The sequence below is a fragment of the Lissotriton vulgaris genome, chromosome 10, assembly GCF_964263255.1.
Source record: "Lissotriton vulgaris chromosome 10, aLisVul1.2, whole genome shotgun sequence".
NCBI lineage: Eukaryota > Metazoa > Chordata > Amphibia > Caudata > Salamandridae > Lissotriton > Lissotriton vulgaris.
The window spans coordinates 713388387-713402743 of NC_141698.1; the positions used below are offsets into that span (position 1 = coordinate 713388387).

Genomic DNA, 14357 nt, shown 5'->3' on the forward strand with positions numbered 1-14357 from the left:
AAAAAACTGCTTGGTGGAGGGTCGAGCAACCCACTTGGTCCCTTACAAATTATTCGACAGACCTTTTAATGACTTCCGTATTGCATTTAAAAATCTTATGTCTACCAACAAGTTGAGGGCTTGATCCAGATTTTAAAAATGTTTTCCGTTTGGCAAAAAATCATACAGTCCAGTAAAATATGTTCCATAACATTTTGCCTTCATCCCACATGTGCGCATGGCCTGCCCTGCTAGTCTCAGTACTGTTTTTCTCTTCTTATCTACGTAACATGGATTTATCCTACCTGCAATTTTAACAATGCATTTCTGAGCTTGGGGTTTGGTGGGATCTCAATATACGAAAATTGGTCATCATTGCTCCAACCTTTAACCAGAAATTGTTTGGACGACTTACTCCTCATGTAAAACAGATCCTCCTCGCTTGCGCTTTTGGTTATAATGCTGCATAGCTCTTGCTTAGGGATCTGTATCCCCCTCCACTGATCTGGCATTAGTGACAATTTGATGCAGAGCTTATCTAACAAATGTCTTACTTGGGAGGCTTAGTTCAGTTCACAGTTTTTTATCTCCACTTTGCAGAGGTGTGATATTTTGAGGGTTTCCTCTCTATGCCAGACTTTCAGTGTAGCTTGTAACCCCAAATAGCTTTGGCATTAAACCCTAGATCAGGTCGGCAATGCGAGGAGCCTTTTCACACATTTACCCTCTTCAGGATTCCAATCCAATTTGCCACCTAGGGTTAGCACTTCCACCCCATATTTGAATTGGGGGCAGACCATTGCATTAAAGGCAGAAGGTCCTCCATACTTTAGAGTAAACTGTTTTAGGCCCCATACCCTGGACAATGCCATAGTTCTTAGCGATTCAACGTAATCTCTCCAATTTTACTTGGTATCAAACCACATTCCGAAGTGTTTATATTTTTCAACTACAACTTCATTTTTGTTCTAGCACCAATTAAAACCCCCCTTTCCTTTTCCCGACACCATTATCTTTGTCTTTTCCAAGTTAACCGTGAGTCTTTTGCTTAAGCAGTAGTCGTGGAAGAAATCCAGTTTCTTTTGTAGTCCTACTTCTGTTCTGTCTACTAACACCAAATCATCGGCGTACAGTAGTGGGTCCCACTCATTTAGGGCAAAGACAGGTTTTTTGTTTTTTTGTTTTTTTGGTAGATCCGGCAAAAATAAAGCTTATAGTAAGGGAGCCAGAACACAGCCCTGTCGTAGGCCATTATTTATCTGAATTCTCTTCGGTAGTGTCCCTCTGATGGTTAAGACCACTCTGGCCCAATTCTGAGTGTTTAGTTCCTGAATAAGAGCAAGCAACGCCTTATTGATGCCGAGCTGCCTCAGCATATTCCACAGCAGCTTACGGTCTGCCAAGTCGAAGGTGGCCTGGAAATCAACAAAATAACCAGCCCCTCAACTCAATAGACTTCTTTGCCATTGCCCATAAACTAAGGCAGTGGTTGATTTTTGAGTGGCCTTCTTTAAAGCCACCTTACTCGGCCGGGCTTAAGTTATTTTGCTCCACCCAATTTTTTATTTGACCGAACTATACTGTGGAGAATACATCAATCAGGCTGAATAGGCTGTAATTCTTGGTCTGCATGGCATCATCCTTCTTATATTTCAGCCTAATTATTGCGCCTTTCCAACTCTCAGGAAAACTCCCTTGTGAACACATGCTACAAATGGAATAGATTACCCTGTAAACATTTATTCGTAGCGTATAATCCTGCAGATTAACATGCACTCTCCTGCCTCCCCTGCAGGTATTAGATGGTGAAAAACATACACTCAAATGCAGCATATTCAACAGCAAGCATTAACTTAGCACACTATTTCCTCACTCCATATATGGCAAGGTGAAAAAACATTCTCTGACAAAGAAACTGTTGAACATGCGCAGTAATACGTGTAGAAGGAAAAATCGACGCACAACGCTGATCATAAACTTACTCTTGGAAAAGCACCTTGCAGTGTCCGGGCTCAACACTAGAAGGCAGGAGTATGCATTGCATGTGAACCTGCAGCACTACACGCTACAAATATATGCTTACAGGGTAAGTAACATATTCCTTCCCTTACCACTTAGTATGTGAAGCCTATGAATGTAGAATTTATTTCTTTGTGTGTTATTTTGTTAAGATGTGTGCTGGGACCACAAGCCCTGCAAATTTCCAACAAGGGTCCAAGGCCTCTTGCAGTGTGTTTGTGTCCAGTTAAAATGATTTGCAGACCTCATGGGAAGAGGAATTTTAACACCAGAGGAGGAGGTACATTCTGGTTTAAAACCTCTGAAATCTTTAAGCAATGGATTACAGTGCAAACTATAACTTGTACCTACCATGTCCTGAGATAACATCACATATCTGATCACCAGTCAGATCATTGATTGCATTACTACAGGCATTTAAAGGAATACAGAATAACTAATTCTCTAGGAGAGCACCACTAAAGATGAATTCAGGAGTGCCATATGGGACCTGGCTGAGTTGCTTGACCTCACCCCTTACCATCACTTGTCTTTCAAGGAGGTAAGGTCCCTATGTAAGATTAAAAACAAAGCCATGGTGTCCCTTCCCACCAAACAAAAGCTCCAGGGGCTTTTGGCTGGATATGCTAAGAACCACCCATCAGAACATGGTGAAGACCAATCAGATGAGGAAGAAGGGGATGACCATGTAGAGCAACCCCCTCCACTTCATAGGGAGAAAGGGCCCAAGTGCCCCTGACTCCAAGAGTCAACCTCTCAGTACCTAGATCCCACACATGTGGATCAGATACCATTGAGGACAGCCTCAACGAGGACAGCCTTTTAGAAAGGTTGACCAAAAGACTGGATCTAGAGACAAGGTTGCTGGCTCTAGAGAGGGAGAGCAGAGATGGGCCGAGCACCCATCAATGGTGGCAGCAATTTACTTAATGATAAAGAGCAATCTTATGATCCTAAAATCCCCAAAGGGATTGTTCCTAAATATGAAGTGTTGATATCACAAAATGGTTCACAGCCTTTGAGAGGGCTTGTGAAATGAGAAAAGTGAAGAAGTCACACTGGGGGCACTCCTTTGGGAACTCTTCACTGGTAACTGCAGATCCCGACTCCAGGCCTTTTCTGGGGAAAATGCTGGGTCCTATAACCTCATAAACAGAACTCTTGATTAAGGGATTTGGACTCGCAACTGAGGAATATAGAATTAGATTCAGGGGGGCTCACAAAACCAATCCTGGATTGACTTCGTAGACAACTCAGTCAAAACACTAGATGGTTGGTTAACTGGACACAGTGTGCATGATTTCAGTGGACTTTACAATCTGTTTATGAAATAACATATTTTAAGTAATTGCACTAATGAAAAGTTACATCAGCCTTAAGTCGACCTAGGTCTAATTTCTCCCCAAGAATTGGGAAAGAAGGCAGACCATTGGGTCAAGATAAGGGTAACAAAAACAACCATTGGGGGTGAACAAAAGAAAGGGTTTACAAAACCTCCCCAGGGAAAAAGTGGTGAGAATCTCCCAAGCTAAAAAGCCTGAGTCTTCAAAAGGGCCCCACAAACCTGCACAGGGGGGTGGGTCCCAAAACTCTTCCCAATCTACCAACAAGTACAGGGGAAAGAACGTTGATCCTTTAAAGGCCTGGTGTAACAACTGTAGAAAGTTGGGACACTTAACTGGAGATGCTACCTGTCCTAACAAGAAGTCCCCTAGTCCAGCTACTCCTCGTCTAGCAAGTCTCCAGATGATATCAACAGAGTGCCAGGAGCAAATCGGGTTGCACAATAAAGCAGCGGAGCGATCCTATCCCAAGCCAGTGATGAAGGCCAAGACCAACCAATTGCTTTTTTAAGCAGATGGCTTCTCCCCAGGGAGAGTGTTGGAGTGCCATTGAGAGGATGGCCTTTGCTGTGGTTTGCTTCCTGAAGAAGCTGAGACCATACTTGTTTGGTACTCACTTCCTAGTTCAAACTGATCACAGACCTCTCAGATGGCTAATGCAGATGAAAGGTGAAAATCCTAAACTGTTGAGGTGGTCAAGCTCCCTACAGGAAATGGACTTTGTAGTGGAACACATAACTGTGACTGTCCATGCCAATGCAGATAGACTTTCCAGGTTCTTCCACTTAGAAAATGAAAACGCTCTATGGAAAGGTTAGTCTTGTCCTCTTTCTTTGGGGGAAGTGGTGGAGAGGCTGAGAAAATGCCCTCTTTCTGCATGGTAGCCCCCACGTTTTGCTGAACAGCTGATGTTCTTTGACTGAGTGTGCCCTCTGCTCCTACCAATCAGGTACCCAAAGACTATGTTCTTTCCCTAAAACTGGTTTGAAAACAAAACACAATTGGTATTTCTGGCCACAGGTCAGCCCCTGGAAAATGGTACAACAGGTGTTCAGGGCACTTTGACCAGGGAAGCCCTCTAAGGGCTGCAGCACTTATTGTGTCACCCTTAGTGGCCCTATACCATTACACTCACTCACTGCCTTTGCAGGCTGCGTGTTTTGGTGCAGAACAAAGTAAAGAGTCGACATGGCACACATCCCTGTGTGCCATGCCTACAGCCCTGGCATAGATCAGCCACCCCTCTAGCTGGGTGCCCTATACCAGTGGTGAGGGTACAGGTGCATGAGCCCTGTGCCCCTACAGTGTCTAAGTCCATTCTTAGACATTGTAAGTGTAATACTGCCATTAAGAGAATATGGTGCTGGGAGTTTGTCATTACGAACTCCACAGCACCATAATGACTGCACTGAAAACTGAAAAGTTTGGTATCAAACTTCTCAGCTGATTAAACCCACACTGAAGCCAGTGTGGGATTTAATGAAAAATGCACATAGAGGGCATCTTGGAGATGTCCCCTGGAAAATGACCTACCACTAGTGTCCGGGCTGAGTGGCTGCTTTCAGCTGCCACCACCCGACATGTTTCTGGACCCATGGGTCGAGAACCTGCTGCTCTCGGGGGCCTGAAACAATGCACATCCTGGGACGAGATGCCAAGCCTCCTCTCCCAGGATGGGCAGGGTTCACGAAGGGGAAGCTCAAAGGCTTGCCGCCTTTGTGAGATTCCCCAGGCCACTTGCTGCTTTCAGTAACTGGAGCTTTGCTCCCACAACCCAGTGGCCTGATTGTCAGCAGCCACCAACCAGAGGCACCTTCTCCCCTATTGGCTTACATTAGGCCTCCTAACTCTGCACCCAGCCGCCATAGTGCTGCTCGAGTGCATCCTTGGCCCTGGGGGACCCCTGAGTCTAACCCCAGAACACCAACTCCCACAACAAAGTACATACCTTTAACCTGATAACACTATTTTCCTCCATAGATTAACATTGACTGTTTTTCTATGAAACGTTTCTAAGTGTGGAGTTGGAAAACCTAAAGAAATTCTTTAACATTGTACTAACAAATGCAATTTTACTTACCTGTTTACATGAAATGTCCCAGTGTAGTATCCAGGTATACTACACTGTATAAGAAAAGTTATCTCAAAATTCACTCACCTCTCATTTTACTAAAAGTCCTATACAAAGTATATGTACTGTATTCGGAAAAGCATTGCATTATCAGTAACACTACTGTAATCAAATCAAAGTACATGTGCAATCCGAACTGTTACAACTGTATATTTACTGCAAAGTATTTATCACTTACCTGTGCCAGGCTTGCTTGGTTCTAGGAAATAAAAATAACTAAAAGAATATTGTATACTAAAACAATTGGTCTGAAGTTCAGTGTTTGAGTATGTGAATTTATTTGCTGACTGAGTGTGTACAGCAAATGCTTAACACTGTCCTCTGATGAAGCCTTACTGATCGACCACACTACCACAAATCGAGAGTAAGGTGCTATCTAACTTTACCTCTGCCTACCTTTGGGGTTCCACTGGACTCTGTGCACAGTATACCTCAGTTTGATATAGTATATACAGAGCCAGCTTCCTACAAGGAGACTGGCACAATGTGCCAAATCTTTAACATTGGTTATGAGGTTTCGCAGTTGTTGGATATTTTTATCATCCCCAGTGCCATCTAAAATTGTAATTTGCAGTTAAGCTTATTGACCCTGTAAACTGTGTGCATTGTGTGTGCCTTATTTTCATTCCAAAAGTACAAAACAAACTCTACCCTGTTACTAGAGTTCTTTGGAAATGTAAATTTTTCCTTAGTGGCTGACTCAGAATGGTGTTTTTCAATAATCTAGTGGGGTTTTTTTGAAGTTTTTTTAAAATCTTTATTTTAAATGGTAACTTTGTCTTTTTTTTTTAAGGAGTTGAAAAATCTTATTCCAAAATCTGCTGTGGGAACCCTTTCATCAAATTCCAGCAATGTAATTCATCTGATTATCGACTCTTATAATGTAAGTGGGTTGCAATCCGCAGCTTTGTGTTTTGATTGTCAAAAAAAATCTTCTTACTTGTAGACGTTTAGTCTTCCCATATTATACTAATCACTGCCTTAAGCATGTTATTTGTATTTAACTTGTTGATTATCTAGATTATGCCTTTTGTGAAACATATGTATATGCATCTTAACGGTTCTTATCAAAATAAACTTTTTAATTGTTCTAAATCAGCCGATAGTGCTGCACCACGAGCTGCAGTTCTGAACTACGTAATTTGTTTGTCTAGCTAGAAAATTGCGCTCTCCAAATCTGTTTATCTTATTCTAATGTTTAGAACATTTGTTATGTTCTAAAATGTATTGTGCTGTTTTCACGAGCCGATGAATAGACATGGTGCAAGGATTGCTGCCATTTTCTATTTGCATTGTGTAGAACTGTGTAGTACTTGAAATGTTATCTAGAGCATTCTCCATTTTAACTGTTGACTACATTGATGCATATGGCCCACCTATCATGCTCCCTTCCCCTCAACACTTTACCCACTTCTGCTTCAGAATACTTTATGGGCAGAAAAATAAACCTGCAGCACGATTGTTTTCTATGGCATAACATGCACCATTTTTGTTGCCTTTGCCAGGAAATATGCAACATTATTTTTATTATTGATTTTTGGTAGATTATCTGGGACCCATTTCAGGACTCCATATTAATAGTTGATATGATCTGGAGTGAATTCCAAGGCATGGGCTGCTATTTCTGAATGATTATCCAGTTTTATTTCATTTTGAACCTGCAAATCACAATTGCATGCTTAAATGAAGAACTTTAATTAACTAATAAAAGAAACCGTTAAGCAGTGAGAACCTATAGCTGTGTTTCGTATTATTTATAACCTATTTTCTTCCATTGGATTTGACTGCTGATCTTGAAATTTACTAACAAAAATGTTTAGTCTTTATCTTCAGAGGTCATCTTGGAAAACAGCAAGCTTCCGGAGGGTGTTACCATAAGCTACAAGTCCTTTTGTAAAAACGGTGTGAATGGTACTGGTGAAAACGGAAGAAAGTGTGCCAACATATCAATTGGAGATGAGGTAAACTTCATAGTTTTAATGCTTAATATTGTTTGCTTTCCTTTACCGTATCATGCATGATGCCAAAATCTATGGAAAAATTTGAGAAGATTTGTGGTGAACGCAGTTAACCTTTACTACAAATTCTTAAAACTCTTCAGTATTCTAGCAAAGGATGTGTGACATTAAAAGCATTTCCAATTTTTTTTATATATATTTCTTTTTATTAAACAAGGCATTAAAAAGAGTGATTAGTACAGAGGAAAAACCCTCCCACATAACATTACATCATATCGAAACAAGTGTGTGGGGGGGGGGGGGGACAAGAAGCAAGATGCTTATCCATTTGAGGGTCACGGGAACCCAGGAATATCAAAAACAGAGTCCACCGGTGGTACACAAATGTCCCCCCTGTATCGATTCCACAATCCCCATACAGATGCCCATTTACGAGGTCGGCATCTCGCCAGGTAAACAGTCTTTTCCCGGAACATAAACCAGTCCATGCTCTCTTTCCATCCCTCCAGCGTGGGCTGCCTCTCGGATCCCCACTGTTGCGGATCCCCACTATTTTGTTTCGCTATCATTGCCCCCAGAGTTGCCCACCTGGTTTGCACTGTATTGAGATCTGTGGGCTCCCAGATATTAAGGAGGCATCTTCTCACCTCCGGCAACCCAGTCACCCCCAGGACCTCTTGCATAACATTGTGTATCTTACTCCAATACTCAACCATGTAATGACATTCGCAGAGGATATGGAGGAACGTACCCACCTGACCACACCCTCGCTTGCACAGACCTTCTTCAGATAGTCCCATCCTAACTAGACCGGGACCAGTGACATATACCCTGTGTAATATTTTCAACTGAACCAGTCTTAACCATGTTGGGATCACAACTTCCTTCGGAGAGGACACAGCAGATTGCCAGTCCTCGTCCTCTAATTCAATACCGTCCCGCGTCCATTTATCTCTCAGTTCTACCAGGAGGTCTGCTCTATGATTAATCAATTTCTTATAAATCAGAGAAATTGTCCTCTCTGGCAAGTGACCATCCAAAATTCTATCCTCTAGGGTTGAGGCCTCGGGTATGTCTGCTTCTGCCGGCAGTGCCGTTTTCAGCACATGTCTAACTTGCGCATAACGGAAATACTCCGTTCTGTAGTAGGGGATCTCTGTGTATAGTCATAATCTAGTGAATAGTCCCGCCCATGTGCGTGGACCCCGGAGCAATCAAAAATCTCTTACGGTGTCGAAAAATGCAGCACTGCACAGACACTTAAGAGAGAATTGAAGACAGATGATGCAGCCTTTAAAACCAGGCTACACTGTCCAGTACTTCAACTAGAAATTCCACCAAAAATCCACAAACAGCAAAGTCTGTCCAGATTTCCACTGCCTCAGCAGCAAAACCCCTCTGGAATGATAGAGAGGAAGACCTGGGCAGACAAGCCCCCATAGGCTGCCATTATGTGGCTCAGAACAGGACAACCTTTAAGAGAACTTTCCAGAACTTCACAGTATCCCTGAATGCCCTGCAGGTCCCTTTTACTTTCAGTTCTTTTTTCCGGCTCCTGCTAACAGGACCCTGGAGCATAGAGCTCTCCCTTTTTCAAGGGTTTATTGGAATTTTGTGCACTTTTGGTGTTTAAAAGTGTTTCATTTTGTGTGCTTGGTGTTTTTCTTCACTTCTGTGTATTTGATCAGGCTTTTTAGGGCTCTAAAAGGCCTGCTCTCTTCGACAAGTGCCCAGAATGTGGAAGGAAGAAGTCCAAGTCGGATCGACACGATGTCTGCATCCTCTGTCTCCCTGCTGCACATGCCCCTGAAGAATGTGACATCTGCCAGAACTTTTCAGCAAGGACCCTGAGGGAAAGGCTGAAAAGCAGGCTTCAAGGCCTAGAGGAGAGACGACTGCAGGCTGGTCTGGGCAGGCTGGGAAGGCTCCCTCTGCCCCTGCTGAGGCCTCTGGGGGGCTCCCCAGAGGCAGGAAGCCCAGCAAAAGGTCCCGGTCTCTGTCTGCGTCGATTGCATCGACTACGTCGAGAGGGATGACGACGGTGTGTTCCCCATCTCCCCGGAGCTCCGGGTCGAGACGGCATGAAGGATCGACGTCGAAGGGCCTGGGTAGGCCGCCGTCGAGATCACCGTCGACTGATTCGTTGACGTCGACGTCCGCGTTGAGCCATCGACGTCGAATAAAGAGCGGCATGCGTCGGCGCTCGCCGTCGAGGCGATACCGCCGGTCGCCGTCGAGAAGACTGTCGGCATCGAGGGGATCCTCGACGTCGAGGACCTCGAGAAAACGGTCGGCGTCGTAAAGGAGTCGACGCTCGTCGTCGAGGACTGAACGTTCGACGTCGCGGCGTTCGGCGTCTAGGAAGAAGCGCTCTACGTCGCGGAGGCGGCGTTCGACGCCGGAGTCGCGGATGCGGCGTTCGACGCCGGAGAAATTACGCTCAGTGTCGAGAAGAAAGAGATCAGCGTCTCGGAGACTTTCCAACTCTTCTAAGCGGCGCAGAAGGAGTTCTGGCGCCAGAAGTCACGCTGGATCCGGGGGAGGACGCCGGAGACGGCGATCACCGACTGGAGGGGCTGGTTCGCAGTCCCCTCCCCCGAAGAAGTCACCGGGCTCGGTGTACTCGGTGGTTTATACACCACCTCGGCCGAAGACGTCCCCACCTCCTCCACCTCTACCTAAGGAGGCTCCTCCCAGCAATCCTCTTCCACCATCACGGCCACCTCCACCTCCTCGGTCCGTCCCTCGGCCGGAAGTACCTCCTGTTGTTCCGCCGAGGCCGGTGTCGCTGCCTCGCCTCCCTACACCGCCTAAGGGGACGCCTAAGCCGAACCCCCAGGATAGGCCACGGAAGACACCTCCGCGGAGACCTGTGGAGCGCCCACGAACTGGGAGGTCGCGATCTCGTTCCAGGAGGAGGGAGCGATCGCGGAGTCACAACAGGTCATCCACGCGGTCGAGACGACGCCACAGGAGGCGCAGGTCCCATTCGCATACGGGGTCCTCAGAGACTAGGGACTATTTGCTGAAGCTGTCGGGGTCGCCGGAGACAAGGGTGTCACCGGTTGACCATCTTGTGTCCTTCCATGATGTCCTGTTGAGGGGTGCAGCGAAGTTGGGCATCTCGTTGACTGTGCCCACGCCCAAAACATCGGAGATCTTCGAGACGCTGCACCAGAAACTGTCTCGGCCATTACTGCCACTGGTGCCGGGCCTGGAGGATCCGGCCATGGACCTGTTTCTCACCCCGGCAGTGACTAAGGCGGCCCCCTCGAGACTCCAGAAGAAATACCGGGCTCCCGACTCTGATCCGGCTTTTGTGAGGGTGGACCCTCCGAGCCCAACAGTGGGGTAGCCAGGGTAAATCTATCTCTCCATCCCAAAGAGCTAGCAGCGTCGTGCCATATCCGCACCACATGCCTAGTTGGTCCCGTCAAACGCCCCCCTGCTGACTTGGTGTCTAAAGCTCTATTATAATTGCCTCCAGGGAGAAGCCACCTATCCAGCGCATATCCAGGGTCGGTGACGGGCTCATAAGTACCCTGGTTTATGGCTGCCAGCTGAGAAGCCCAATAGTATCTCTTGATGTCAGGGAGGGCTATACCACCATCATACCATGGGAAAGTCAGTTTGGCTAAAGCAATACGGGGTCTACCCTCCCATAACAGACTACGCTGCACCCCTCCACCTCTCGAAAATAACTAGCCGGCACTATATCTAAGGTATTCTGGAGAGCATAAAGAAAACAAGGCAGGGACATCATCTTGAAAAGGGCTGCTCCGCCCCAGCAGGGAGAGAGGAAGCTTCTTCCAGCTGGCCTCATCGCTCCTTAACCTAACCAAAGGGGGAAGGAGATTCCTCTCATAACGGACCGTGGGATCCAATGAGATACAAATCCCCAGATACTTAAACCTGACCGTGGCGATCTGAATTGGACAATTTTGCGGGGGAATCCGAGCATCACCACTAAGAACGAACAAAAAGGATTTCTCCCAGTTTATAGACAGCCCCGAATTCCTATCGAAGGAGGCCAAAACATCACAGACGACAATTAGGGACTTTCTAGGCGAGGTCAAATATAGCAGAATATCGTCCGCATACCGAGAGATCCGATCCTCCATTTGCGAGGACCATCGAATACCCCGAACTGAGGGTTCCCAGCGGATCCAGGCCGTCAAAGGCTCGAGAGCCAGTGAGATCCGAAAGGGGGAAAAAGCGGACAGCCCTGTCGAGTGCCCCGCCCAAGACAAAATGTCGCTGAGACCCGGTTATTTACCACCACCTTAGCGAGAGGTTCAGTATACAACAGAGGCACCCAACGGATGAATTCGGGTCCAAAACCAAATTTAGCCAGGACTGCCCACAAATACGGCCATTCTACCGTGTCAAAGGCCATTGTCTCGTCTAGCGACACTATTATAGCCGGTTCCTTCAGGGTATGAGCTCTGGCCAACACTCCATGCAACCTGCGTAGGTTTAGGGCCGTGTTTCTATGGGGAATAAAGCTCGATTGATAAGGATGTATCAGTCCGCTAATCACCTTGATAAGCCTATTAGACAGAGGTTTGGCAAGAATCCTAGGCTCCGCATTCAATAACGAGATAGGCCTATACGAAGCACAGTTAGATTTTGGCTTCCCTTCCTTATGAATAACCACAATTGAAGCCACTCTTTGATCATAGGGTAGTATTCCCTTTTCCCGGGCCTCTACAAACATACCTCTAAGGTAGGGGGCAACCTTATCGGGTCTGAGCTTATACAACTCGATTGGGAGCCCGTTATGGCCCAATGCCTGACCCGCATTCAAAGAACGCACCGCCAGGCCACTTCATCTGCGGTGAGGGTACTGTCCGTGAAATCACGGTCTTCCTTAGTAAAGCACAGGAGTTGAATATCTCGCAGTATTAAGTGTGAGTCATCCTCCGGCCGCTCCAAAACCGAAGTGTACACTGTTTAAAAATAATCCGCAAAACTGTCAACTATACCTTGGGAGTCTTATCTGCGTTCCTTCCGCCGTCACAAGTTCTGGGACAACACGGTCCGCCCTGTCCTTATCCAACCAGGCGATAAGTTTCCCAGCCTTATCTCCGACATTATATAACCGACCCTGCTGCTTCCTACTCAGAGCTCTGGCACTATCGGTGGCCAACCATCTATATTCAAGCTGCTTGAGATTCAGGACATGCAATTTTGTTCGAGTCACCTCCTGCTCCAGTTCTGCCTCAATGCGAGTTATCTCAGATTCTACTTTTACTATTTCTTCTTCCCTATCTTTCTTTGCTCCCGCTATCAATGATAGAGCCTGGCCTCGTATAACTGTCTTAAAGGCCTCCCAAAACGAGACCAAAGAGGACACCGACACCTCATTCTCCCGAAAATAATATTCTAGAGTCTTCAGCAGGTCCCTATGGATTTTAGGATTTTGCAAGTACCAGGGATTAATGGTTGCCACCCTGCCTCCTGATCCCGAAGTCACACCGAATCGGAACCAGAGCGGTGAATGATCCAATATGCCCCTAGCAAAGTGTGTCGCCTCCGTGATGTAATATGCTTGGGCCGCCGGCACTAAGCAATAGTCTATACGGGAAAGGCTACCATGGGCACCTGAGTTAAATGCCCAACGCTTCCAGGAAATAGGGCAACCATCTTTGCGCCCGCCCTGTGTCCCTAGGTGGATGCCTATCCATAGGGCCTGAGACCACGGCATTAAAGTCACCTCCCATAATCAATAGTCCCCTCGGGAGGTCCAGGAGGACCTTCCCCAGATCAGCGAAAGTATTTGCTTACATACCTGGGGGGACGTAAACCGACAACAAGGAGAGGGTGTGCCCCTCCCAACGACCAGTCACCCCAACATATCTACCCCTATCATCCTCAGAAATGGAGGCAATCACCAGCGGGAGTGTCTTCCTGAGCAGCACTCCCACTCCCCTGGATCCTGAAGTGAATCCCGCATGCACGACCAGCCGATATCCCATTCTATGCATCGCCTTACATGAATTCCCTACTAAATGCGTTTCTTGAAGCAATACCACATCCGGGGCGTAAAGTTTAAGATATTGAAGAACCACACTAAGTTTGATTCTATCCCCCAACCCATTCACATTCCAACTCAACACCTTCAGTTCCCTACCCCCCCATCATCAAACATGAAAAGGACTTGTCTCCCCTCCGACTCCTGCACCATAAACATGCTATTATTCAACACGAAGCTTTGCAACGCAATTCCTTGATAAATACGGATGCCATCAAACTTACAAAACCTTAAAATACGTAAAAGAATCATCAACAATGTATCAAACAATAATATGCTAATTCGGTCATCCCTTTTCCCCCCACCCTGCACCCCTGCATATCGCTTACGCGCATCCCCAACTAGCAGTGTGCCTGTCGCCCTTATTCACCCCAACACTAATCTACAACTACCTAGAAGTAGAAAACAGAGGGAGGACCCACCCAACCCGCCATCCCACCCCGCTCCCTGCTCTACCTTCGCCGTGACCTAACGGATTCATATAGGGCAACCATTCACAGAAAAGGCGAATCGAGAAAACATAACCTATCCGTGTCACTCCTCGATCAATACACAATACCATTCAAGCCTAGCGACACCAACTATGTCATATTCTTTTTGTGCAAACTGGTCCCTATTCTGGCCTACCCTCTCAGCTAGAGCCGTAGCGTGCCAACACAGCCCCCAAACTCCCGGGTCTAAGTGTCATTATAGGTCATCTGGCTCGTTCCGGTTGCAGCCCTCATGTTCCTCAGCAGTCACAGTATCCAGCCAATCCGCAGCCACCTCAGGTTTGTCGAAAAACCAGACCTTCCTATTCAGTTCAACTCAGAGACAGGCCGGAAACATCATGGCATACTTCAAACCTTTGTCTCTTAATTTCTTTTTCACCGCTAAAAAGTTTTGACGTTGCC

At 46.4% G+C, this 14357-nt stretch overlaps 1 protein-coding gene across 2 annotated transcripts in view; it reads left to right on the forward strand.

The window, feature by feature from the left end:
• Positions 1-14357, forward strand: part of ITGB1 (integrin subunit beta 1) — a 446163-nt gene that overhangs the window by 259633 nt on the left and 172173 nt on the right. For both annotated transcript variants that reach the window (XM_086941542.1, XM_086941543.1), the window contains exons 9-10: positions 6266-6355; positions 7293-7433. In XM_086941542.1, coding sequence (XP_086797668.1) covers positions 6266-6355; positions 7293-7433 — 231 coding nt within the window. The remainder of the gene's footprint in view (positions 1-6265; positions 6356-7292; positions 7434-14357) is intronic.